Source organism: Podarcis pityusensis, assembly GCF_964106645.2.
Source record: "Podarcis pityusensis genome assembly, chromosome: 1".
Classification (NCBI taxonomy): domain Eukaryota; kingdom Metazoa; phylum Chordata; class Lepidosauria; order Squamata; family Lacertidae; genus Podarcis; species Podarcis pityusensis.
In genome coordinates, this window is record NC_138028.1 from 57,466,082 (window position 1) to 57,494,003 (window position 27,922).

At 42.2% G+C, this 27,922-nt stretch overlaps 1 protein-coding gene across 1 annotated transcript; it reads left to right on the forward strand.

Moving 5' to 3' along the window:
• The first annotated feature begins 271 nt into the window (after window positions 1–271).
• On the forward strand, window positions 272–27,922 carry APIP (APAF1 interacting protein). The gene is made up of 7 exons (XM_080984193.1): window positions 272–417; window positions 8,908–9,008; window positions 12,157–12,205; window positions 18,559–18,676; window positions 22,032–22,167; window positions 26,123–26,290; window positions 26,801–27,922. Exons 1-7 carry the CDS (start codon window positions 346–348, stop codon window positions 26,898–26,900), a joined length of 744 nt encoding a protein of 247 aa, XP_080840319.1. The 5' UTR covers window positions 272–345; the 3' UTR covers window positions 26,901–27,922.

Below are 27,922 nucleotides of genomic sequence, written 5' to 3' on the forward strand. Positions count from 1 at the left end.
ACAAAAATGTAAAAAAAAAAAAAAAAGGCATTATCACTCCCTACTAAGCGGAAAATTAGGCGCATCCCCGCCTGCTAAATAGCCACATTTGGAGCCTAATGGTTGCGACCCTTTTCTTGGGAGTAAGCTCCGTTGAACTTGGTCGGTTTCACGTTTGAGTAAATGTATGCATTCCACTGAATGCATCGCGTTTTTGTTGTTGTGGCTCGTCGGGGTTGAGGTGATAGGGTTGAAGGACATAAGGACTCACCGCCGCCGGCCTGGAGGGCAGCCGCCCCCTTTTGCCGGCGGCTCAGCCAAGCTCCTCCCTGCGCGGGGCCTTTTCTCATCCTCGCGTGCAGCGAGATGGCTGAAAAGCAGCAGCAGCAGCGAGGCGATTGTGGCTGTCCTTGCAGGAAGGGCCTGGAGAAAGCCGAGGTAAAGAGCAGAGCCGAGCAGCTCCAGCCTCTCTCTCTTTCCCTCTCCCCTCACGCAGAAGACAGGGGCCTCCCGGTGGGAGGGGAGGGACCAGGTTCAGTCGCCGAGGGTCCCCGGTGTAGCAGGGAAGATCGCCCGCCGGAGCAAGGCTAAGCTGCTCACCTTCCTAGGGGAACTTCTCTTTGTAAAACGAGAAGACACTGTTTGGGGGAAAACCTAAAATTCAGCAGATGAAAAGTTTTCATTTACAGGCTGGGAAGCATGATGCAAAGATTGCTGTTATTATTAATAATACTGTGCATATCGACAGAAGCCATGTCAGCAAGGAAAGGAGAAAACGGAGAGGGAGGCTTCATCACGTCTGGCTGTCATAGCTGTTGAAAGAGTCAGGGGCAGAAATCAGGAGTAGCTGATAACCAGCAAATGCAAGGAACTGTAGGATCCAACTGTGCCTTCAGTTTTTACCAGTGATGGGAATCAGACTGGATTTTTTAAATGTATGCCAGCACTGATAAAGCACCACCAATACCCCCTTTCACCTAGAGCAGCAGTCTCCTACTTTTTCAGACTTAGACACAGCTTTCATCCAAACATGTATTTGAAGACCTCCCCCATCCTCTCACATTTCCTATATATTTGTATAGTAGTAATGCTGCTGTTGGACCTGCACCCACCTTTGATCAGGCTGTGACTTGGTAGTGGGTCCCAGCCACCAGATGAAGACCAATAACCCAGAGCAGACATAGGCAAACTCAGCCCGCCAGATGTTTTGGGACTACAACTCCCATAATCTCTGACCACTGGTCCTGTTAGCTAGGGATGATGGGAGTTGTAGTCCCAAAACATCTGGCGGGCCAAGTTTGCCTATGCCTGACCCAGAGGAATAGAGCATGAAAACAATAATTCCCTAGTTCTGCATCCTGGATTCTGTGCAAAATGAGAATGCTGGCACAGGCAGGACAGGGAGCTTCTTCCCAATCTTGAGTCCTTACGGGGTAAATAAAAGTGACATTGCCACTTTCTGGAGTCAACTCTTATCCAGGATCTAATTTCTTCTTGGCTATGAAGCTTACTATGTGGCCTGTAGCAAGTCACTAATCTTGCTCTGTTGGGGAGTACTTCTTAAAACACTGCTTAATTATTGAAGTTATTTTAAGATCTTGTTTTCCATATGCGCCTGTATAATGCATTTTAAAATTGGGTGGAGTTTACTTGGCAAATGTGCCCACATCAAAGATTAACACAATACCTATATTAATATCTATTTTTGAAGTGCCTACTAATCAACATACAGTTGCTGTTTACATTGCTTCTTATTCTGGGGCGGAGTGGCTTTTGGATTACAACATTTGGGTAGCCACTGGAAACTAGGCTTAAATTCAGTTAACTTAATAAGTATATTTACACACACGTATCTAGCTGTATTACAAATTGTAAGTGTACAGCTTTATGAGCTTTAATGCTTTTATTTGTCAATACTTACTAATTTTCTTGTTCATTTTTAATTTGAATAGCGTTCTGAGTACTATTTGAGAGAGTTGAGCTGAGAGTTGAGACCCTACCTGCCCACAGACTGTCTCGCCAGAGTGCTGCATGCTCTAGTTATCTCTCGCTTGGATTACTGCAATGCGCTCTATGTGGGGCTACCTTTGAAGGTGACCTGGAAACTACAACTAATCCAGAATGCGGCAGCTAGACTAGTGACTGGGAGCGGCCGCTGAGACCACACCGGTCTTGAAAGACCTACACTGGCCCCCAGTACGTTTCCGAGCACAATTCAAAGTGTTGGTGCTGACCTTTAAAGCCCTAAATGGCCTCGGTCCAGTATACCTGAAGGAGCGTTTCCACCTCCATCGTTCTGCCCGGACACTGAGGTCCAGCGCCGAGGGCCTTCTGGCGGTTCCCTTGCTACGAGAAGCCACGTTACAGAGAGCCAGGCAGAGGGTCTTCTTAGTAGTGGCACCCACCCTGTGGAACGCCCTCCCATCAGATGTTAAATAGAAAAATAACTACCAAACTTTTAGAAGACATCTGAAGGCAGCCCTGTTTAGGGAAGCTTTTAATGTTTAATACGTTATTGTATTTTAGTGTTTTGCTGGAAGCTGCCCAGAGTGGCTGGGGAAACCCAGCCAGATGGGCGGGGTATAAATAATAAATTATCATTATTATTATTATTAATTATTATTATTATTATTATTATTAGTCAGCATAGAACTGAGCTGCAGTAATCTTCTAGCTTTATATTTAAGATCCAAGATGGTCAGAACTTTGACAGAATGAGTAATTTCAATGTGTAAAGAAATAAAAGTTTTACCACTTTCATAATCAGTGAAAGGACCCATTGGTTTGGTGAAATCAACAAGAGAGAGTGTGAGATCTGTCATTTCAGTTCAGTTCTGCCTGGGAGCCCAACCACCAAAGAACTCCCCAATGTACCCACCCAAATGGCTGCAGATGGACCTTTTGGAGCTCTTCACAATCTCTTTTAATGGTCCTGAACAGTTTAGTCTCATCAGCAAACCTGGCAATCTCACTGCTCACTCCTAATTCTAAAATGTTTATGAACAAGTTAAGAAGCACAGGTCCCAATATCAATCCTTGGGAGACTCCACTATATCTCAACATTTATTCCTATTCTCTGATTCCTGCTACCTTATGGGTAGCCCCCAAGCTGATAGCATTAGTTCCCACCCCAACTTTTATACTTATACCTCAAAGGCCAGAAAGTCTCATTCGTTCTTCTGTTTAAGGCTGTCTGCTGCCCATTTTGCAAATATTGACAGGAAGTGGGAAGCCTACTTACTGCTCCACTTCCTTTGGTCTCCAGTTCCAAATCAGCAGTGGGCTATCCAGGCTGTTACTGTCTATACCCTATCCTCAGAAGAGAGAATAGATGGCTAAAGAGCAAGCCAGCGAGTATCCAGGCAAGCAGGGGAGCAGTGGCAGTGGGGAGACACTGTGGTTTCAGCAGAGGGGAAACATAACTGTAGGGTGCCAGGAATCACCATGGCCCTTCAAACATGATAATGCCACTGTCAATTCCCCTGGGAAACTAGCTGTTTAATTAATCTAGTTTTAAAGGATTACTGCAAATCATGTTGTGGGGGAGAGTTGTCTGACACTACTTCTTACATATGTATCATTTTGTGCACTTAAATTACTAAGGTTATCAGCACAGCTGCCTCATCTATTGTTGCTTCCTCAGTTTATTAATGCTTCTAATTCTTGTAATAAAGGAACTGAAATGAGAAGAGCTCAAATTCTATTTTGGAATTTTGAAAATTGCAGAAGCTCTGACTATATTAGTTTATAAGTTCTTCTCTATAATTAAGATGTAATTCATCTCCTTCCAAAAATAAAACAACAAAATTATATATCATGTGAATTATTTTGATACATTTTGTACAAAACTGACTAATTAAAGGTTTTATGGTTGCTATTTTTAGAAAAGGAATATGACCGTTCTTCACACCATTATATTAAATGGAAATTTGCTCGTTTGGGAATCGTGGTAGAAATGAAATGGGGCGGGTGTCTGATGGACAAAGAAAATTACTTGCCAACTTTTAAGCTAACACATTCCATAATATTTGTTGGTTCAAGGACTGCTTCAGATCGTGCAATGTTCACTTCCACAGGTGATTTTTCTCATGTTTAAAGCACTGAGCTACACTCCTTCCATATGAGAGCATACAGTGGTACCTCGCAAGATGAATGCCTCGCAAGACGGAAAACTCGCAAAACGAAAGGGTTTTTGGTTTTTTGAGTTGCTTCGCAAGACGATTTTCCCTATGGGCTTGCTTCACAAGACGGAAACGTCTTGCAAGTTTGTTTCCTTTTTCTTAAAACTGTTAATACAGTTGCGACTTGACTTCGAGGAGCAACTCATAGCACACGGTGTGGTAGCTTTTTTTGAGGTTTTTGAAGACTTTGGTGATTTTTGAAGCTTTTCCAAAACTTTTCCGACACCATGCTTCGCAAGACGAAAAAAACCGCAAGACGAAAAAACTCGCGGAACGAATTAATTTCGTCTTGCGAGGCACCACTGTATTTTCAGAAACGTGGCATTCAGCTGGTTTATGCCAGTCAGTATTGAACTCACTTCCCTATTATTAAGTTGGAAATCAAAGACCCATCTAGTCCAGCATCCTGTTCTTGCAGTGGCCAAATACCTATGGAAAGTCCGTAAACAGAAACTGAGTGCAACAGGGCTCTTTCCAATGGTTTCCTCCAGCAACTGGTATGCAGAGGCATACTGTCTCCAAGTTAAGACAGAACATTGCCATCATTGCTAGTAGTCTTTAATAGCCATACAGTGGTACCTCGGGTTACAGACGCTTCAGGTTACGTGATTTCGGGTTGCACACCGTGCCAAACCTGGAAGTACCGGAACGGGTTGCGAACGTGCCTCCCGCACGGATCACATTCGCAACCCGAGGTTCCACTGTACTGTTGATGTTATTCTTTTTTTAAAACCACCCAAGTTAGTAGCCATCAATACCTCTTGTAGTAGCAAATGTGTAATAAGGAATTCCTTTTGTCTGTCCTGAATCTTCCACCATTCAACTTAATTGGATGGCTCTGGGTTCTAGTTTTATGAGAAATGGAGGATTTCCAGGGGATGAACATGGCAGACTGAACGTTTTCTGTTGGCAAGTTGCCGACCGAGATAATTACATGGTGACTGATGATAGCCAGGACATAAATCTTGGCTATCAAAATTCACTCTGGAGATAAGAGTGAACATGTTAATAACTTCTGATGCTCTGAAAAAGCCTTTTTCTACACCGGGAGACCAAGAAGCTGTCAGTACCTGGGAATCTGGGTGGGGGTGAGCAACTTAGAATGGAGGAATCAACATGTTGCCCAAAAGCCACTCAGGAGCCCTGGAGGCTATAGGGGCTGCAAGTCTGCCTTTTTTCTAAATATCTCTGTGACTGTTAAAATTTACAAATGAGAAAGATGTTTCTGTCTGCTGGTTGAAATTTACATTTGGTGTTTGAGCTACTTTATGGCTTTAAGAAGAGTTGATCATTAAAGGGCTGAAAGCAAGCGGGGGGGGGGGATGTTCTAACTGTTTGAACCAAGAAAGTTTTATGATAAAGTGAGTTCTGAGTGCTAAGAATTTTTAATTCTCCATTTTCCCCGTGAAAGTGTTGCCTTGAAATCAAAAGTAATTTTGTTACTTCATATTTGCTTTGTGGGAAAGGAATGTGTTCTGATAAGAGATAACACTGTGAAGATCTTAAAGTGGAGACGGGAGATTGAAGATCTTAAGATTGAGACTGAATTGTTAACAGGAACATTCAGTATGGTAAATACTCTGTTGGACATTCCATTGACTGTTGGCATCCTTTAGCAATTGTTTGATGAGCAGTTAAAAGAGATCAGAGCTAGGATTGATGAAAGTGGACCAGAGAAGGATGAAATGGGAAGTGGAATTAAAGAGCACACAGTGATTTTGGAGAACAATATGAATATAGGATTGCCAGAACAGGAAGGTGAAATGGTTGAGTTGGAGGCAACAGATGGTAAAATGGAGAATACCTTCACACAGGTGTGTGAATGAAGGCAGTTGTGGATGCACAGTGGGGAGAGGGACTAAAACTGCTATTCACACAGTCAGCCTGGCTCATGACTGCGTGGACCTGCCTTCACTAACAACCTAGTGCGTATTTTGGAATACAGTCATGTTGTTGTTTAGTCGTGTCCGACTCTTCATGACCCCATGGAACAGGGCACACCAGGCACTCCTGTCTTCCACTGCCTCCCGCAGTTTGGTCAAACTCATGCTGGTAGCTTCGAGAACACTATCCAACCATCTCGTCCTCTGTGGTCCCCTTCTCCTTGTGCCCGCCATCTTTCCCAACATCAGGGTCTTTTCCAGGGAGTCTTCTCTTCTCATGAGGTGGCCAAAGTATTGGAGTCTCAGCTTCACTATCTGTCCTTCCAGTGAGCACTCAGGGCTGATTTCCTTCAGAATGGATAGGTTTGATCTTCTTGCAGTCCATGGGACTCTCAAGAGTCTCCTCCAGCACCATAATTCGAAAGCATCAATTCTTCGGCGATCAGCCTTCATACCTCGAGTTAAAGACGCTTCAGGCTGAGCGTTTTTAGGTTGCATTCTGCGGCAACCCGGAAGTAATGGAATGGGTTACTTCCGGGTTTCGCCACATGCGCAGATACTCAAAATGATGTCACGCGCATGCACAGAAGCAGCGAGACGTGCAGACACGGGTTGCGTTCTGCTCAGGATGCGAACGGGGCTCTGGAACGGATCCCGTTCGCATCCAGAGGTACCACTGTACATGCCAGATTTATCTGTATTTTAAAAACAACAATTTCAAGTTCATGTCGGATAAATGATTCACTTCATTTGAAATGTTAGAGAAAAGTAGCAATCTCCCCCACCCTGCCATCAATATACTTCAGTCATGTTGGCTTAACAGTAATTCTGTAAATCCTTGGTGAATCCTTTTGCAAATGTTTGTCATTACGCTGATACATACCATAAGTTGAAGCTCGTACTAGAAGGTGTTCTACTGAGATGAAGCTTACACCCAGCTTATGCAAATGTATATCATTTTTCTTTGCAGCAAATAGTGTGTATAATAGCTAGACTAGCATATAATAATAATATGAAAGGTTTCAAAGGACTTTGATTTCATAGCAGATTTGGGATTAGTAATGATTTGCAGCATTAACTGGTGTAAACCTGCATGGCTGCATTGCATTCAGGACAGATACTCCAGTTTACATCAACTGTGAAGGTGCCCTGGAGTGTTTGCTTGGCATCTGCTAAAATGTGGTAAATGAAGAATGACAAATTGCAGTTGTTAATAGTAATTTCATGAAACTCCATTTGAAAGTTATCTTTCAATGTCTGTTACTGATGACCGTTTATCAAGCTGAACGAGTTGCAGAAATCTAATTTATTTTTCCCTTCAATTTAAATGTAAATATTTAGGGAATCTTGTAGTTGCTCATCCTTTAAGAAAATATATAGAGTCTCAGTTTGAGTGAAATATTAAAAAAAGAAGCACAGTCGACTGTGCAACTTCGGAAGCTATATTAGAAGCAGATGTTTTAAAGCTGTACATAAAAGTCAATGGACACTACTGTGATAGCCTTGTGCACAATATATCACAGGTACAGGAAACCTTCATGTTTTTGCTTGAAACCACTGCAGAGATGGGTATTGAACCCACGGGTACCCATAATATCTAAAGGTGTCAAGCAATGCTGTGCAAGGGAACCAGAAGGAACACTGGTCTTCACCATATGCACATGAGCAAATGCTTTTTGTGCAGCCCTTTCCACTGCTGGGCAGATTCTGCATTGGACTGGACCTGAAAAGTCTGTTGGTCAACCATAGCCAAGTGTCTAAAAGCATGTACCCCACCCTCCATAGCTGCAAACAGTGAAAATTGTGCTATTTAGAAAAAGCAACTGGGGTCAGGGCCCTCCTAGAAGCATGGGACAGGACTATCCCAGGTCAAACAGGTCCCCATTCTGCACAGAAATCACAATGGACTCCTGGATGCTTGTGCCACGATGCTTATGGCTTATGTGTGGCCTGATTCATTCATAGTCCTAGTGCACAGTTTATATGGATAGTATGGAAGGGTAGGTGACGCTTCTGCAGAAAGTAAAATGATATACGGTAAGCCAGTAACCTATGTGCACGGCAGTTAAACAAAATGGAAAGGGGGCAAAGTTCTGGAAAAAATGACTTTGGCATTCTCACCACCATTGAACCCAGTATGTTATGACTATACACAATTTTGGCTTTAGGCATGATCCCCCACGTACGTTGCAGGCTTACTTGGTTGCAGAGATGGCTCATCTGTGGTCCTGCAGAAATTGCTAAACTCCCAAGTGCTATCTTCCTTGACTCTTGACCATGCTGCCTTGAGCTGATGGGAATTGTAGTTCAACATCTGGAGGTTGCCATGTTGTCTACCACTGACCAAAAGGATAGAGCCCATGTGTGGGAACCTTTTATCCTCTTGATGCTGCTGAACTACAACTCCCATCATCCGTGGGATGCTCGCTGGAGCTGATGGGAGTTCTAGCTTAGCAAAATCTTAAATGTGAGATAGATAATTTAGTCACCCATGCTATATGGACTTTATATAACAGCTGCCACCCACTTAAACAAATCTCAGTGAATTTATTGTGCGCGTTTTGAGTCATCAAATTTGCATATACACAAACCATAATGCTGAAGAAAAAGCATACTCTTTGTTTTTAGAGATTCGTGTGTTACAGCAGGAAGAAGCAATCCCCCTTGACTGAGAGAGAAGAGCAGAAATCTGTTCAAAATAGCAATATTTCTAAGTATTTCTATTTAAAACAACTTCAAAGGGGGCGGTTGCTGATCAGATGGAATCACATTTTAATCAAGGAATCAGATAAATATTGCAGCTTTCATTTAAAAAGCAAATAAACCATTTTAAAATGTGCCTTTTCTTTTTGTTTCTTCCGTAGGAGAATGTGCATCCAAGGAATTTGATCCCAGAGCTCTGCCGCCAGTTTTATCACTTAGGATGGGTTACAGGGACTGGTGGTGGAATCAGCATGAAGCACGGGTGAGTGTTTAGTGGTGGTTGTTTTAAACTAATACCCACTTAGGCACAGATCAGCATAAGTGGAGGGAAAGTGAAAGATAAAACATGATAGATGTTGAAAAGAAGTAGACAATTGGAACTTCATTAGAGTGGCCTTATACCATTGTCAAAGAAGGCTACTTACGTGCAATACAGCGGCTTAAGAACTTTATGGGCCCCGGATAAGAAAGCTGTCATTCTTGTATATCTTAAGCAAGTAAGTCCTCAGACTCTCTGAGCAGAATATAAATAATTTCCTCCAGCTGACAGCAGAACATAAAGTGAATGATTTTGTGCAGGTGCAGTACTCTAAATAGATTTTCTAAAGAAACATGTACATGAAATGTTTGGCTTATTTCCGAGTTGCTCTGGATATTTGCATTTGTGGATACCTAGCTCCACTTAGTGGTGGGAAAAGGAAAAACTTGCAATCTGTTGGCATAAAGATATACAGTATGTGTGTCTGGATAAAGACATATTAGTTACACTGTGAAGGGTTTTGCCACAAGAGCTGCCAATTTCTAGCCTTGGAGTCACATGTGGATTCAAGCAGGTGGATCTTGAGCTGTTCCAAAAAAGAGTTTTCCAATGATAATTGCCATTTCCCTCTTTCTGTATAGCCAGTACAGTGGTATCTCGGGTTACATACGCTTCAGGTGACATACGCTTCAGGTTACAGACTCCGCTAACCCAGAAATAGTGCTTCAGGTTAAGAACTTTGCTTCAGGATGAGAACAGAAATCGTGCTCCAGCGGTGCAGCAGCAGCAGGAGGCCCCATTAGCTAAAGTGGTGCTTCAGGTTAAGAACAGTTTCAGGTTAAGTACAGACCTTCGGAACGAATTAAGTACTTAACCTGAGGTACCACTGTACTGCATGCTTGGAGAAGAAGGTGAATCTAGATGATAAATAAAAGTAGAAGTAGCAATGGCAACAGAAGTAAGACTCCAATACCCCTAAAGAGCAAGAGAGGTTTTAGAAAACAGGCTAGATTGGACAGCAGGATGACTGAAGTCAGTGTCTTGGGTTATAGAAAGAATTTTGGAGGGATAAATGGGAGAGTACCACTTGTATTCATCTCGGGGCTGGAGACAGAGGAAGCAGAAGGCCTGTTGTAGTGAAAACCATAAAGTAACGGCTCTCAAAACAAAAACACATGACGCAGAAATAAATCCCATTGATTTTTTTTTAACATAATAATATAGTATAACTTCTCCACTTAATAAAGGCTAAATTATTCTTAAGGCCAGGATAGCATTCGCATGAACACAGTGCAATGTCAGTTTCAAATGCTGACATTTTAAAATTATCCTTACTTAATTTTATTGCAAATGTGTAAAAGCCTTAGCAAAGAGGTTGGCATGCAGGACAATCCCAAGAGGGTCCAGGGAGGTGCAGAGTGGCATATCCTTTGCCTCACCTGAAACCCTGCTGGTTCCTGTCCACCATGGCAAAAGGTAGAGGAAGTGCTGTTTGTGTAGATGTGTTTGGTTTTTTTGCTTGCCATATGCACAGCTGTCCTGCCCAACTCCACACCCCATTTTGGGGCCATACTGTGGCCACAACGAAATTCCCCTCGTAGAGCCCAGCTGAGGGACACTGCCACCTAATCCTAACCCCCACCAGCACTTCTGATCAGGGGGTAACAATTGCAGCCTTAATCTTTCATCTAAACTGAAAATGGCTCCTGTGTCACAAAAGTTAATCCGTGACTTGAGGCTGCTGCCTTATATACTCACTGTATATATGCCTTATAAACTCATTGTATATATTTCAAAAAGCACTGTGTTTTCTTTGCTGACAATTCTATGCAAGATACCATGTTCATTCTTAGTACAGTGGTACCTCGGGTTACAGACGCTTCAGGTTACAGACTTCACTAACCTAGAAATAGTACCTCGGGTTAAGAACTTTGCTTCGGGGTGAGAAATCGCACAGTGGCGGCGCAGCGGCAGCGGGAGGCCCCACTAGCTATAATAGTACCTCAGGTTAAGAACAGTTTCAGGACCTCCAGAACGAATTAAGTTCTTAACCCGAGGTACCACTGTACAGTAGCACCCCGTGTTACGTTACCCTTGGGAAACGTAAACTTCAGGTTGCGAAAGTGGCAAACCCGGGAGTGTTTCACCATGTGCGCATGCACAGAAGTGGTCTACCGCCGTGTGCATGCGTATAACAGTGATCCTCAGGTTGCGAAAACCTCGGGATCCGGCTGGACCTCCGGAATGGATCCCATTCGCAACCGGAGGTACCACTGTATTCCTAACAGATATATAGTGTTCTTTTTAGTTTGACTGCAAATCCTTGCCAGTTGAGTGATCAAATTGAATCTTCTTCATAAATGTGCACCCACCCACCTCCCTTTAACATTCAATTAATAATGGTACCTTATTGGTATGTCTTCAAATATCAGCTGTGCATAACCTGGCCAATTAACCACTAGGTGTCTCTGCTCTGCAAAATTCCAAGTAAGAGCTCCAGAGCTCCGTATTACTCCAATATTATTAAAGGCAACGGTTATTCGTGCAGACGTTGCCTCACTTTCTCTTTTGCCCACAAACAGATTTGTGCAATAGTTTTTAAAAACATCTATATTTATTTGAAATCATTTACAATCCCGCTCCTCCTCCCTAAATCGTGGCGTACGCTAAACACAGTAAAATATGAACAACTAGTAAGAAAGAACAAAGCATACAGCTTATGTTTCACCCTTTAGTCCTAAACCCCTTTATTTGTGTATCAAGTCCCCTTGGCTTCAGAAGGATTTTCTTCTACTTCGGCTTCCTTAGAATTGCAGCCTTGGTTAACTTGACAGTGTGGCATTCCTACGGCAGTATAGATGTTTATTCCCCTGCAAATCAAAAGGGATTTCTTTGTCTCATAGCGTGCCCTGCATAATCACAGCTATGAAGAGCTTTAAGGGCAACGGCAAGCAATAACACCTCTAAGCTATAATAATGTCGGGTGTTCTAGGGCTAGCTAAGCCTGTGGCAGTAGCTTAAGCACTGCTGTCAGATGCAGATCATGTTGTGATGGGAGGAATTGCTGTATGTTCTGTTGTTGGTAAATGAAGCCATATGCTTCATGCTACTTTGTGTCTACAGCTAAACCGATCTTGATTTCCCCCTCTAGCAATGAGATATATATTGCTCCCTCTGGTGTCCAAAAAGAAAGAATTCAGGTAGGTACAGTTAGCATTTCTACCTCTGATAATCTTCCTTGAAAACTAATCTGAAGATTTATCCCGTCCATGCTTACTCATAAGGAACTCTGGCTGAGTTACACCCTAGTAAATATGTATAGGATTGCAGCCACAGACATATTTAAACACACACAGGAAGAAAACTCAAAAGCTTCATTTTCTAATTAGCTCTGGCCTAAACAGGCTAATTTTGGAACAGCCTTGAATGGTGGCATTAAGGTATCTTTGGCTAAAGAAAAAACTAAGGAGGCAGCCTGGATGAATGGGCCAGATAGATTGCAGTGTTCCTTGTCTGCAAGAGAGAGGTGATAGTTTGCTTGGATCTTCTCACTCTGGGGAGCCCTTTTGCCTGTATGGAAGGGTTGCACTTCCTATTGGACAGCCAAAATGAGTTTCTCTGTATTGGAGAGAAACTTATTGAAGCCACATAACCAAGACATGCATGCAGGGTGAATAAAAAGCAATGATTTTAAAATTAAAAAAAAATAAAAATTGGTTTTTTAATTTAAATCAGATTTTTAAAATTTAAATCAGAGTTTTTAAAATTTAAATTGGATTTTTAAAATAAAATGCTTTTGGAGGAAAAATCTTTCTAAAGATAGTTTTCTATTTAAGTTACATTATGGTCCAAAGGCTATTCATCAACAAATAAGGATTTGTTTTAAGTTTTTCATGTGTGCTAAAACTTAGTCTAAGTTTTTTTATTTAAAAAAAATGTTTAACCACATCAGTTAACAAACATGGATACATCTGCTATAATGTTATTGTTTTAGTTAAATAAATTGCTTAAATTGTTATTAAGGAAATGAATATTTTTCTCCTTCCAATAAAATACAGCAGAAAAGTTGTCCAAATATAAACAGTTAATTTATTAAACCTCACAATAATTTCATAATTATCTGTTTATCTATTTCTACTAGTATAACCAAATCAGTAATTTTTGATATAACTGTAAAATGTACTCTGAAAATTTACTATCCCAAATATGAAACCTTTCTCTAGATGTAAATATTAAGATTATACCAGTGAGAATGAGCTTTTCTGTAAAAAAAGAAGAAGATTTAAATCAAGTCTTACTGACTAGTGAATTAAATTGTGATCCACCCTACATGCATGTATGTCCATTTATTTATCCTCTTTTCCTTTCCATTTATTGGTCCTTTGTTCCTGCCGCCTCACCCCTCAGACACTCGGGAGTGGTAAAGGGAGATGGTTTATTTTCTTTTGTGCAGCCAAGTTTATTTCACAAATGGCATTGGAGGGTTCTACTTGCCATTAATGCCATTGCTGCTGTGAGCTACTGTTAGGAACAAGCGTGGGCTGCCTGCCTTACCCTTTGGCTTCATATTGGGTTAGAAGAGCCTAACAATAGCAGGACTGATTAGGAGCATTGCTTTTGTCCAGTGGCCAAGCAGGAATAGCCACTAAGAATAAATCAAGAAATTGGCTCTGTACAGCACTGTTTCTCTTGACCTTAGAGGCTGGTTGAAGGGGCTTCTCCTTCTACCACCCCGGAATGCTGGAGCAGTCTGCAAAGCTGGGAAGAAACAGTGCTTAATATGATGAAAATAGGTTTGTGCAATTGGGCCTGTATGTTGTATCGCGATCGACTCAGGGACCACGCAAGGATTTTGGTTGATCGCGGCCACCTCAAGCCCCCTGCTGGGCCGCCGTCTTTGCCTGATGCCCAGTCAGCTGGCTGGCCCGGAAAGGCACGAGACACCTGCCTCCACCCCCAACAAGCCTCCGCCCTGGGGAGGGAGGCAAAAATGGGGCACACGGGGCTCTGCACGGGCTGCAGCTGTGGAGGCTCCCAGTCAGCTGGCTAGCCAGGAAAGGGAGCCGAGGGAAGGGCAGCTTGTGAGAGAGAGACCATGACGTTTCTCCTCCCTCTCCCCCCTCCCACCGGTTCCCATGGAAAGAAAACTCTCTCCCTCCTAGTTCTGCATGGATGTGGAACTTTCCAGCTCCAGCCTAGCTGCGTTTACTCAAAAGTAAGCTGCTCTCCCTCCTAGTTCTGCATGGATGCTGAACTTTCTCCACCTTTCCAGCTCCAGCCTAGATACATTTGTTTGAAAGTAAGCCACTGCCCCCTTCCCTACAGAGCTCTTCCATCCGGTAAAGGGGGAATTGGACATTTCAGGGCGTGTTGGCTTCCCGTGTGCACCAATGGCCTTGGGAGGGGGCTAGCATGGGGGTAATAATTTGTTATCATTATCATTATCATTATCATAATTTATTATTTATACCCCGCCTGTCTGGCTGGGTTTCCCCAGCTAAATATAATATGTTTAAGTTGAAGAATGACGATGGAAGAGTGTGGTAGCTCACTGCCAGTTTTTGATATTGGATGATGGATCACAACCTGTTGGATGTTGGACGTGCCTGTTGTATACCATAATGAAAAATTGGATTATTATTTTTTAAATAATCTTTATTAATTTAAATTACACACATATACAAAGAATTTACAATCTCATACTACAAAAAGAAAATTAAAGAAAAAAGAATTAAGAAAAAAGAAAAGAAGAAAATACAGAAAAAAAGAAAAGAAAAAGCAGATTTACATGCATAAAAAAACTTAATCTTCCTAATTAATACTTAAATAAACACTTAAATAAAAAAGACTTCTGACAAAATGAGTCAGATGTCAGAACTCGATAATTTGGATTTTATTTTTTTTTTTTTTTAAATAATATTTATTAAAATTTTCAAAAAAAAAGAAAATACAGAAAGCAAGAATTTACATATTTTCATATATCCTTATTTTCATATATCCGCTTTCTGGGACTCCCCCCTTCCCCCACCCCTACCATATTCCTTTTTCATATTGTTGGCTCCACAAGCTCTCAGTTCTAATTAAAAACTTAATTTGTTAAACCATTATTCGAATTTAAAATTTCTGCACTCCACGTCAATACCCTTAATAAAACACAAAAAATTTCTTTCCCAAGGCCCACCCCATTTTCGTTCCACAATTTCCCTTTTTTTAATAATAAAAACTCCCCACATAATAAAAGTATCAGAGATAAGAAATAAAGAGTATAATAGATAAGACAAAGCTAGTTCAAAAAAAAAGAAGTTAACAAGCCTTTGGATTATAGTTCTCCCCCCCTGTCCCCGGTTTAATTTCCCCCTGACCACCAAACCATGTTATCCGCCTGGGATTCTTACAATCCATAAATCACCTATTTCCCCCGACTCCTTGCTGGTTTTTTCTTTTCTTTTTTTTTTTTTTTCCCTTTCATAAACATTTTTAGAACACTTAACTTCAGATCTGTAATAAAACTCCCCCCATTGTTCTTTCCAAATTGTAGTCCAGTTTCCTCTTGTTCCGCTGCTGAAACGTTCTAATTCAGAAGCTTAGTAAGTCTGCAGGGATTATTATTATTCAGGAACAAAAACTTGCGTTCAGTCCCTTCCTTTCTTCAATAGAAAATTCTATTGTCTCCTTTAGCTGAACACCCTGTAGACAAAATATTGTTTCCGTTTCGCAGCTTTCCCAGAAGATAACCAGTCCTGTAAAATTCCAATGGTGTTTTTTTTCACTTACGACCATCTTTGTAATGTCCCGAAACTCCTCTAGGGGGATTGTTATAACTTTGTCTTCTCTAGTCCAAAAGTCCGATTGTTATCCATATTTTCACCATTTTGTATCCAAGTTTTAACAAATTGTAGCAAATTATAGCAAATTTAGCCAGCAAAGTTCTCATAATAAAATCCTCTCTGCTTTCCGACTTTGACAGCTACTTTGACAGCTGTCAAAATCTCCGACTCTTTTCACCAGGCTCTCTCTTCAATCACCCCGGTTCCCAGGGGGGGGGGGGGGGTTACGTTTCTTCTCCCTCAGTTCATCCTCCAGCACAGTTCTTATAATTCCCCATCGTGAAATTCTTAGTTTTTATCAGCAATACAAATCTTTTTGGACCTTGGTTGCCCCGTCCTTGTCTTGAAAGGTTTACAATAGGGGGGGGGACTGACTTCCTTTTTGGATCCCCCCCCGCTCGTATCCAATTCAAAAAGAAATTCTTTTTTTCCTCCTTTTAAACCCAGTTTCCAAATTACTCACGGGTTGTTGTCTAAAAGTCCGAATTTTCAATAGAAGAAGTCAGCGCTCTCCGCCGGATGGCAAGCGGCTGCGCTCGGCAGGGATAGCAGAGGACTCAAAGCACCACGCTTCTCCCCGGCACCCGATCCTTAGCCTTTAAAAAGGCTCCTTCACGAGTCGGGAGGGCGCTAGCGGTGCCAGCCGAGTCTCCATGTCCACGACCCTCGTGGCCGTGGTTTTTAAGGGTCCCCGCATCGCCGGTGCGGTAGGACCCAGCCCCTGCCGAGCAGACTCCCTCCGGAGCTCGGAGGGAGTCCGCCATTCGGCGATGGCGCCAACCCGGAAGTGATAATTTGGATTTTAAAGGAAATCTTTGTGTCTTTTTGGCATAGAAACTCAATCTGTGAATATTGTGTTGTGATTAACAGAAAGCATGACCAATACAGTTTTTTTTAAAAAAAGTTACTAGATTGAATTCTCATAGGTGCCCCAAGAATGTATCGGTAAAATAAAACTTAAGTGCAATTCTATACTTTTCGACTCAAAGGTTGGCCCCAGTGAGTTCAGTGGAGCTCCTTCCCAGGTAGGAGTACAGATTAAATCATAGGCTGTTTCTGCTGCAACATTAGAGAAATAAATATTAAGGTATATTTTCAAATGAAGGCTGTAATCCTATACTCACCTGGGTGCAAGCCCATTGAATGCAATGGAATTCACTTCTGAACAAATGTGCATATAGGATTGCTCTGTAAATATTTGACAAGGGCTCTGTGTCTTTTCTGCGATTGTTTGTACGTGTGCCAGAATCAAAAGATGGATTCCAGAGGCTCTCGGTCTCAGCTTTCATTTGTTTGTCTCTAATCCTTTGAAAGAGAGAGTTTTGAAAACCAACGAGCATGCTAAGATGGTGGTAATTACGAACAAAGTGCACTTCCTAGGGGAGTTTACTTCTTAAAGGCGAGCAACAAAAAATGTTAAAAATAAAATATAATCAGTGATATGTAAGGGTGTGCATTTCTATATAGTACTGGTCATACAGTTTTCTTAACATTATCATAAATTAGTTCACCAGAAAGGGAACAACTAAAAAATGATGTTCTCAGGAAAGGCAGCATCATGCGCCTGACCTGGCGCCAGCACCACTGCAGTTTGCTAAGAAGGGGAGAGGTGATGTGGCAGAGACAGAGAGGTGCTGTGCGGACACACTGGTGCAAATGGTGCCTTGGTTCTGCTCATGCAGCTTCACAGAAGCATCTTCTCCACTGCCTGGCCCCGCTGCCTCCCAGTAGACAACAGTAGAATTAACTGCACAACAGTCTCAAGCTTGCAAATCAGCAAGAAAACATTTTTTTTGTTCTGTTTTACCATATGTCTGTTTCAGCAGCGATGTCCTAAAAGGCCATTTTTGTAAGGTCACGAATTTAAGCCGCACTTCAACTTTTCACGGTCGGAATTTGGAAAATAGTGTGACATATTCAGGCCAATACAGTATTTATCAGCTAGTCAAATGCTGATCTCAGTCATCTGCCTTACTTTCTCTCTCCTCGCCCCCAACATTTTTCTCTGGGTTGTCTTTAGGCAGCACAAAACTTTATAAGGGCACTTTCACTTTATTTTTGTCAATGGAAGATGCCTTAAAAACATCTGTGAAACTGCTCCAGGGTTATGGGGGGGGGGGGAAGGATTCCAAGAACACAAGGATCAACCAGCTTTTGCTTCGCGGTGGATAAACTGGTCCCCCCCCCCCCCCGAGTTTGATCCTGGACAGGGAACTGGTCACTTCCACCATGCCTTAACAACTCACTGCACACTCACATTTCTGCACCCCCTCAGAATCTAATTACCGTATTTTTTGCACCATAACACTCACTTTTTTCCTCCTAAAAAGTAAGGGGAAATGTCTGTGCGTGTTATGGAGGGAATGCCTATGGGTGGCATGCCTACGGATTTTCCTCCTCTAAAAGCTACGTGCGTGTTATGGTCGGGTGCGTGTTATAGAGCGAAAAATACAGTATATTGAATGTATTTTATCAAGAACTAGTTTCTCCAGTGGGTTTTTTCCCCTTGTTTTATTAAAATGCAAAACCAAGCATCAAACAAAATCATAACAGAAAACAGTTATTAAATTCCGAAGCAGAGCCAAAAAAAAGTTTCAGTGGTTTTTCAGCTCACAGTGCACTTTAAACAAATCTTTCTCTGTTCTTTGAACCCTTTATAATTTAGTTCGTCGAAATGTAGGTGTGCATAAATGCTCAAACTGTGTCTCCAAATGCTTTCATTATAGCCTGAAGATATGTTTGTGTGTGACATTGAAGAACGGGACATCAGTGGTCCCCCACCACACAAGAAGCTAAAGAAGAGTCAATGCACGCCTCTCTTCATGAATGCTTACACCATGAGAGGTAGGCAGCAAGCAGCGTTACTGAAAAGTCAGCACTTCGTAAACACGAGTGTATTCTGCTTATAAAATGGAGATTTCTTAATTGAAACTGCAGCAGAATTGGAACATGCTTTTATAACAGTACAATGCAATTCTTGCTGTAATTGCTATAACAGCTAAAGCATCTTTCTGTTACCGATTGGTTGATTTCATTTACAGTATATATATGCCTCCTTATAACAAAAAGCTCTTTTGATGGCTTTTTGAAAAGGAATGATTCACAGAAGCTTCATTTGGCAAATACAAATATGTACCCCAATCGAGTCTCTCTTTTTGGGTAACAATTACTACATTTTTAATATGGGCCTTCTGGCGGTTCCCTCCCTGCAAGAAGTGAGGTTACAGGGAACCAGGCAGAGGGCCTTCTCAGTAGTGGCGCCTGCCCTGTGGAACACCATCCCATCAGATGTCAAGGAAATAAACAACTATCTGACTTTTAGAAGACATCTGAAGGCAGCCCTGTTTAGGGAACTTTTTAATGTCTGATGTTTTATTGTGCTTTTAATTCTGTTGGGAGCCACCCAGAGTGGCTGGGGAAGCCCAGCCAGATGGGTGGGGTATAAATTATTAATTATTATTATTATAAGATAATAATAATTCAGCCTCTCTGTATGTGCACAGAATATGGCTGACTTACTAGTCTTCTGAGGGGGAAATCATAAGTGGCAGAATCAGAGGTGCCCAGTTGCCTCAGCTAGCAGTGGGACAATGAATGAGTACCTGGCCATTCCCCTTTCAATGTTTGGCTGCTGCTCATGTGCTGGCAGCTTATCCTCCCCTCCTCTCTGACTCATTCTGAGGAAGACGGAGAGGCATCCTGGGAGAGGTGGCTACAGAGAATGCTTTTCCAGTGTTTTTTGGGGGGTTAGTAGACATCCTCTCTTAAATAATTCCCAGCCACCCCAGAATTGTGGCAGCTCGGGCATTCTCCCAGGCCACCTGTCCCGCAGTGCCTTGAGAAAATACCCCTTCCCTTCTTCAGAAGGAGGCGTGTTGCTGCCATATTAGCAATAAGGTAAAGGTACCCCTGCCCGTACGGGCCAGTTGTGTCCGACTCTAGGGTTGTGTGCCCATCTCACTTAAGAGGCCGGGGGCCAGCGCTGTCCGGAGACACTTCCGGGTCACGTAGCCAGCGTGACGAAGCTGCTCTGGCGAGCCAGCACCAGCACAGCACACGGAAACGCCGTTTACCTTCCCGCTATAAGCGGTACCTATTTATCTACTTGCACTTAGGGGTGCTTTCGAACTGCTAGGTGGGCAGGAGCTGGGACCGAAAGACGGGAGCTCACCCCGCCACGGGGATTCGAACCGCTGACCATGCGCTCGGCAAGTCCTAGGCACTGAGGTTTTACCCACAGCACCACCCGCGTCCCATATTAGCAGTGGCAAGACATTAAAAGCGATGAGGAGGAGGAGGAGGAGCACTTGGAAAGGAGTAGCAGAATGTTCAAAATCAGTGAACCTGTCTACCACTTAGGCTGGGGAAGGAGGAGACAAGGAAGCAGACAGGTTTTGGAGAAAAGTTTTATACTGTGTCTGTGGACAGGGGTCTGGGTGCTCTTGGTAGGAATGAATGCAGGGAGATGAAGGCTGAATTTTGTAGCTCAGTTCAAAATAAGACAAATGTTTGACTGTGGAACTACAGTCATACCTTGGAAGTCAAACGGAATCTGTTCCAAAAGTCCGTTCGACTTCCAAAACGTCCGAAAACTAAATCACAGCTTCTGATTTCGGCTTCCAAAAATAGTTCGCTTCCAAAAATAGTTCGCAAGCTGGAACAGTCACTTCCAGGTTTGCGACTTTCAGGAGCCAAAACATTGGGGATCTAAGCTGTTCGAAAACCAAGGTACGACTGTATAATCCTGAAAATATGTCTAGCATGATTAACAAGAGATCCAGTAAATCAGAATCTGTTCATATTGTTGCTTGGCACCTTTGGAATGGAATGGGTGGAGGACCAGTTCAAAGGTTAAACTCAAAGGACTGGTTCTTTATTAAATCAAATCAAATCTTAGAGAGAGAGAAAAGAAAAGAAGTGGTTTGGGGTATTTCAGTCTTGACAGGGCATTTGAATTTTCATTCTGAGAATGTATGCCTTCTGGGGATGTGTGTGTTGAATGTAATTAATACACCCAAAGGGGGAGAGTGTGGCTGAAGTGCAAGTAGAGAGAGATAATTTTCTAGATTGTTATTTGCTTCCTTTTAAGTTTGTTCCCCAAGGAATACAAATTACTAGAAATTGTGAATATTGCCTCTGTTTCCCACCTGTGCTACTTAGCTGGTAGCTGCATGCTAGTATTAGTAATTAGTACTGGAAACTGGTTTTTGTCCCTGGAGTGCTGGAGGAGACTCTTGAGAGTCCCATGGACTGCAAGAAGATCAAACCTATGCTTTCTTAAGGAAATCAGCCCTGAGTGCTCACTGGAAAGACAGATCCTGAAGCTGAGACTCCAATACTTTGGCCACCTCATAAGAAGAGAAGACTCCCTGGAAAAGACCCTGATGTTGGGAAAGATGGAGGGCACAAGGAGAAGGGGACGGCAGAGGACGAGATGGTTGGACAGTGTTCTCGAAGCTACTAACATGAGTTTGACCAAACTGTGGGAGGCAGTGGAAGACAGGAGTGCTTGTTGTGCTTTGGACCATGGGAGTCAGACACGACTAAACAACAACAATTGGAAATTGGTACAGATGTAGACACAATTTTATTAAGAAAGGTTGTGGTGGGGTTAACCCACCCTTCCAGCGTCACTGCAACTTACCTGGAGGGACGGGGCAGAACTGGATGATGACAAGCTTGGAGCAGTGTGGTCACATTGGCAGGAGCACCACACTGACTGCTGGTGTGGATCCTGTTGAATATTTGCCACTACTCTCATTTTGACACACACTCTTCTGTTTTCTTAATATTCAATGCCAATGTTGGGATATGTGGAACATTCTCTTGCGCTCTTGGCTACAAATGGGGGTTAAAATAATAAAAACAAGTTTTGCTGATCTCTGATAAAAAGCTTATAGGAAAATGTACAGATGCCTCCTTCATTGTTTTGTGGTGCGTAAGAAGCTGGCTTCACTGAGCTAGTGAAACTGAAGCAACCCATACATTTTCTCAGAGGATTACTGAGTGCAGTCTGCCATGCTTTCCATTGATTTAAAGAAGTGAGTTGTTTTGTCTTTTAATTTACCTTGTCTGTGTTAGCAAAAATATTTGGTGTAGGTCGTAAGTTTATATACCAGGAACATATCAAGAAAAAAAGGAGCTGCGATTGAAGAGTGATGTATGAGTCATATTTTTCATTAAGTTTTCGCTTTCGTAGGAGCTGGAGCTGTAATCCATACGCACTCCAAAGCTGCTGTAATGGCTACACTTCTCTATCCTGGAAGAGAGTTTAAAATTACTCATCAGGAGATGATAAAAGGGATCAAGAAATGCACAGCAGGAGGCTATTTCAGGTAATTTCCCCTTGATAAGTTTTCAGGCTCGTGTCATAGTTTACCCTGATTTCAGAACAATCTCTCTTGTTCATATTTCAGATAATCTGTTTTTATGTGTAATGTGCAAATACTTCACTTTAAAAAAAGAACTTCTGCTGGTAATTTCTCAGAAAATATGTCTGCAGTCCAATAGATGGTTATGCAGGGCACAAATTCTGTTGAACTCAGTGGGACATGTGAGCTGAACTGGCATAAATTGGCTTTTGTTGTACAAGACACCTCTTCTGCCTTTACAAACCTATGTTAGTAGATGTAGATCGGGGTCGGCAACCTAAGGCCCATGGGCCACAAGCAGCCCATGGCGGTCGTTTAACCAGCCCATGGATTCCCGCCACCCGCTCAGTCAGCTCCTGTGCGCTGTGCTAAACCAGTATGGAGCAGAGCGGGCACTGCCTTCCGTGACGCTGGCTGGCTTCCCATTGGCTGCAGGAAGCTCCTGCAGCCAATGGGAAGCTGCACCCACTTCCTCTGCTCTGGAAGAAGCCAGAAATAGCACTTAGAATCATAGAATCATAGAAGAGTTGGAAGAGACCACAAGGGCCATCGAGTCCAACCCCCTGCCAAGCAGGAAACACCATCAGAGCACTCCTGACATATGGTTGTCAAGCCTCTGCTTAAAGACCTCCAAAGAAGGAGACTCCACCACACTCCTTGGCAGCAAATTCCACTGTCGAACAGCTCTTACTGTCAGGAAGTTCTTCCTAATGTTTAGGTGGAATCTTCTTTCTTGTAGTTTGGATCCATTGCTCCGTACCCGCTTCTCTGGAGCAGCAGAAAACAACCTTTCTCCCTCCTCTATGTGACATCCTTTTATATATTTGAACATGGCTATCATATCACCCCTAAACCTCCTCTTCTCCAGGCTAAACATGCCCAGCTCCCTTAGCCGTTCCTCATAAGGCATTGTTTCCAGGCCTTTGACCATTTTGGTTGCCCTCGTCTGGACACGTTCCAGTTTGTCAGTGTCCTTCTTGAACTGTGGTGCCCAGAACTGGACACAGTACTCCAGGTGAGGTCTGACCAGAGCAGAATACAGTGGCACTATTACTTCCCTTGATCTAGATGCTATACTCCTAGAGTATACTTGTGCATGTGTGCGCGCACTCCGGCCCACCGCGGCGTCTGCAGGACCATGAACCGGCCCAAGACACAAAAACATCGCCGACCCCTGATGTAGAGCTATCTAATAATTCCACAGAATCCCTGAGATCCCAGGTTACTGTTACAGATATCCTTGGAAGAATTGGGTAAAGTGGGGTGGTAGATATTGTTTCAAATCCAAATTCCTATAGTTGTTGCATTTTCAACAACCTAGCACATTTCTTGCACATTAGTGTAAAATTATCTCCTATGTTTTCCTAGTAACTAGGCTTTCTTGTGTCACTTTGTATACCAGATTCTAGCTTTGTAGGTAGTTTATGAAATATCTTAGTTCAGTAGCTTGATCGTTTTGACACTGTAACTATAATTATTTAGTTGTGCCCATTACAACAACATTGTAAGGGAAGTCAGCATTATTACTTCCATATTGCAGATGGGGGTGGGGCAGTAGCATGAGAGTGGCTTGCTTTAAGGCCATCTAGCGCATACATGGTAGAGTCAAGTTTCAAACTGGGACTTTCTGATTAATAAGTACGCCTGCAGTCCTAATCGTACTTACCTGGGACTAAGCCCCATTGAATTCAATAGGAATTACTACTGAGAGGACGTGGTTATGGTTGAACTGTAAAGCCCCATCGGCACTATACATTTAAAGCAGTATTATACCACTTTAAACAGTCATGGCTTCACCCAAGTGATTTTGGGAACTGCAGTTCCCCTGAAAGTGATACAATTCCCAGAGTTCCCTGGGGGGGGGGGGGAAGGGATTGATTGTTAAACTGCTCTGGAAATTGGAGCTCTGTGAGGGGAATAGAGGCCTCCTAACAACTCTGAGCACCATAACCCCCATATTTCAGACTACAGTTCCCAAGATTCTTTGGGGGGAAGCCCAAACAGTTTAAAGTAGTTTGATACTGCTTTAAATGTATAGTGCAGAGGGGCCTACTATGCTGCTCTGGTTTTCACTTCTAATGCCTCTTCCCCCCCCCCCCCCTTTCTATGGAGGACACATACAAATACTCCCTTTGCAGAGGTTTTTTTTTTCTGGTAATCAAGACGGATTGAATTTACATGTACTGTATTTAACCTTTCTAGATCACGTGAAAGTATCCTAAGAATCACGATACTTCTGTGAGTGAGAGGTGCCCAATCATCTTTACATATAAGAGCGAGATATACTTAGAGTCATATCTTATTTTAGAACAACAAAGTTCAAGCATATAAATTGTGGCATGTTTAATTTATTATTTTTGTCATGGTTCCAACAGTGTGTAGCTAGTACCCTGCCAGTTTTAATTAACTTGGTTTAAACAATGCCAGGTTATCTTAATCCCACTTTAGTATTCATAGAGCAAATTCCAGGGAGGGACAGGCTCCATCTTGCTCACAGTTGAGATTCTCAGAATATGATAGAACAATACGAATGATCTGCTAAGACTTCTAAGCAAACAATTACAAGGGAACAAAACATCAATTCTTGGAATACACGTGATATTTTTCTCTCCTCACTCCCTTCAAAATGAAAGAACTCAGGACCCAACGAAACTGATAAGTGGTCTGATCTTTGCACAATTAACTTCTGGAATTGACTTCTCTAGTGTTTTAGGATGACCAGTGGCATAAGCAGACTTTTGTTTTTTACAATTCATGGGTGTTATGTCCGTTGCAGTAATAACCCGTTCCAACAGTGTAGCATCACCTACCATATGCTGGTGATTAATAACAAGAGATTAATATTGTGCTGTTTGTCACAGCAGACTGACGTTCCATTGTTGCTGGTAAATGCTTAAGACAAATAAATGCAAAATACAGAACAATTGATAGAGTCTAGCCAAAGTTAAGAAGAGTTTCAACTTCTTTGAAATTGTTGACACTTGCAATGCAATCCTATGCATTTCTCCTCAGAAATAAGTGTCAGTGGGACTTGTTCCTGGGTAGGCGTGTGGTGCATGGTTGCTGCCTTAAGTCATGTGGTTGGTCGTGCCCATTGATGCTGTGCACCCAAACGCTACCATTCCTGAGTGCCAATTCCATGATGAACCAATGGAAACATAGATAGGGAGATGTTTTCAAAGAAACGTTTGTTTCAAAAAGTCCTTAGTACAAACAAGCTGTGATGTTCACTATCTCTTTGATGATTTAGTTCCTCTTTCATTCACTTCTATGCTTTAGATCAAACTCTTCCTAATACCACAGTGACATGGTGCTGGTGTCGTCATTGTGTTACGTGATTTAGGCTGCAATCCAGCATACACACACACACTGGGGAGCCTTTACAGAGTGGCAGGGCCACCAAGCATCCAGAGCTCTGCTGCACACAGCTGGTGGAGCAGAAGGTGGGAGAATTGTAATATGACCCAGCTCAGGCTTAATGCTGTTGCATGACAACAGTGACACTGGCTTGGGATCCAGCAGACCTGGGACCGACTCAGTCAATCCCCACCTCCAGAACACCCTGCATTGGGGCTTTCCACTGGCGACTGCTGCTGCTAGGCATCCCGGCAGTGGTCCTCCTGCCTTCCTGCACCTTCAACTGATGGAAGGGGTCATGTACCACTGATGGCCAGCAGGAGGCCAGCTTAACCAGGAGAGCTGGGTAGAAAGGATTGCTCTTCCCTGGGTATACGGGATGCCATTGCTGATTTTAATTCATTGTTAATCACTTTGTGGCAGAAAAGTGGGACATACTCTTCTATTGTCTCCTGAGACAGATGGATGCCAACCAGATTGCTTTGGACCAGCCTTTCCAGGTAGCAGAAGCACAATGCTAACCTGAAAAGGAACACGTGTCCCAATTCCATCATCTTTTCAGGTATGATGATACCTTAGTGGTTCCTATTGTCGAGAACACACCTGAAGAGAAGGACCTGAAGGAAAGAATGGCTCAGGCAATGGATGACTACCCAGACTCCTGTGCTGTGCTGGTCAGACGTCATGGAGTCTATGTTTGGGGAGAAACTTGGGAAAAAGCCAAGACAATGTGAGTTCTTCTTCTTTGGCAGTCACTCATAGCTGAGTACAACTATGTGAGTACAACTACGAAGAAGCACAATGGTAGCCCTCTGCTGTTGCAAGCAAATATCACTGGATTTTACATTCCCGAATGTACTAGAGAATGCATGTTGCTTTCAGGTGAAGGTATCGCCACTTCTGCTTCACCTGTGTCTTTCCTTTAATATATGTAGATACTGAGAACAGCTCTCATACACTCAGATTCCCAAAAGTGAAGATCCCTGGGAGTACAATTCCCTTTTGCAAATATTTTCAAAAGCCTTCGCATGTTTTGCAGATCGTAGCACAGACTTGGGAGCTAAGCATAATTTTTAAAAAACTAATTCGGGTCTTGTTGCTATTTATGATTGCGTTTCTAATGTGAGGAAAGACATTACCAAGATAATGTTGTATAAGAAAAAACACACAAAATTTATATTGCTACAATTGGTGCTAAATCACATAGCAAGATGCCAACTTTTTTCATTTTGTCTTTTAGGTGTGAATGTTATGACTACCTTTTTGATATTGCGGTACAAATGAAGCAACATGGACTTGATCCTACTGCAGTTCCAAAGGAAGAAAATGGGATCGTTTAATACCTCGACATCTCTTACCAAAATGACACTGATATTTCAGGGAAATATCAATAGGTTTTAGGGTTCACGCCCAATCAACTTTTAATGTTTTGCACAATATGTGCTTATTGGTTTTAGTGAAATATTGTTGCTAAATACAGACCATTTTATGCTGTTTGTTAAAATCCTGAAGGATTCCCAAGGCAGTATGGATTCCCAGTTGTGCATATTAAAGAATCTGGGACTTCCCTTTCCCTTTACTTTCACAGTACAACTGGCATGTTTCTTTAGGATTTTCCTTGTGGCTCATATTCTATGATACAGCATGATGAAAATGCAAAGGCCTTACAACTTTTCAAATTATTGTAAGGTTTTCATAAATAAAATACATGTTGCATTTTGAAAGCCTAGCATGGCACTAAATGGAAAAGTTCTTTAAAACAGCTTTAAACTAAATCAACAAAGAGTCTATCTCTGGAAAAGCTAGATAGTGTTGAAAGAGTGCCATGTATAAAAGTACGCCAAAATGAGACATTATCCTTTTCTCTTTGAAAAGTGCAGTAGTAATTATATTTTACACTATCCTCTTTCCTCAGCAACCCCTAGGTTACAATAGATTTTCTCTTGGTTAATTTTAATGGATGCCTTCTTTGTAAGTTAAGCAGAGGAGAAAATGTATGCATTAAAAATGATAATATTTGAAGTAGAAATGAGAATCAGATATGTGAAAGTACATGGTGACTTTCTTTTTTATATAATTAAATTTATAATTTCTGTTTATGTACAAATGTACAATTATTCAACAATCGTTCTAACATTTCAAACTTCGACTCTTCTTCCCCCTCTTTCTGCGGTTCTTTGCATTTATTTTCATCATTTCCTGCATACTCCAAATTAACTTATTATTTTATTCATCTATTCTCATATCTATCTCATAAACATTTTTGAAGCCGCAGGTTCTTACAATAATCCTACCAATGTCTTGATTTGTTTACAATTTGTTTGAAAATACTCTATAAAACATTTCCATTCCTTTCTAAAAA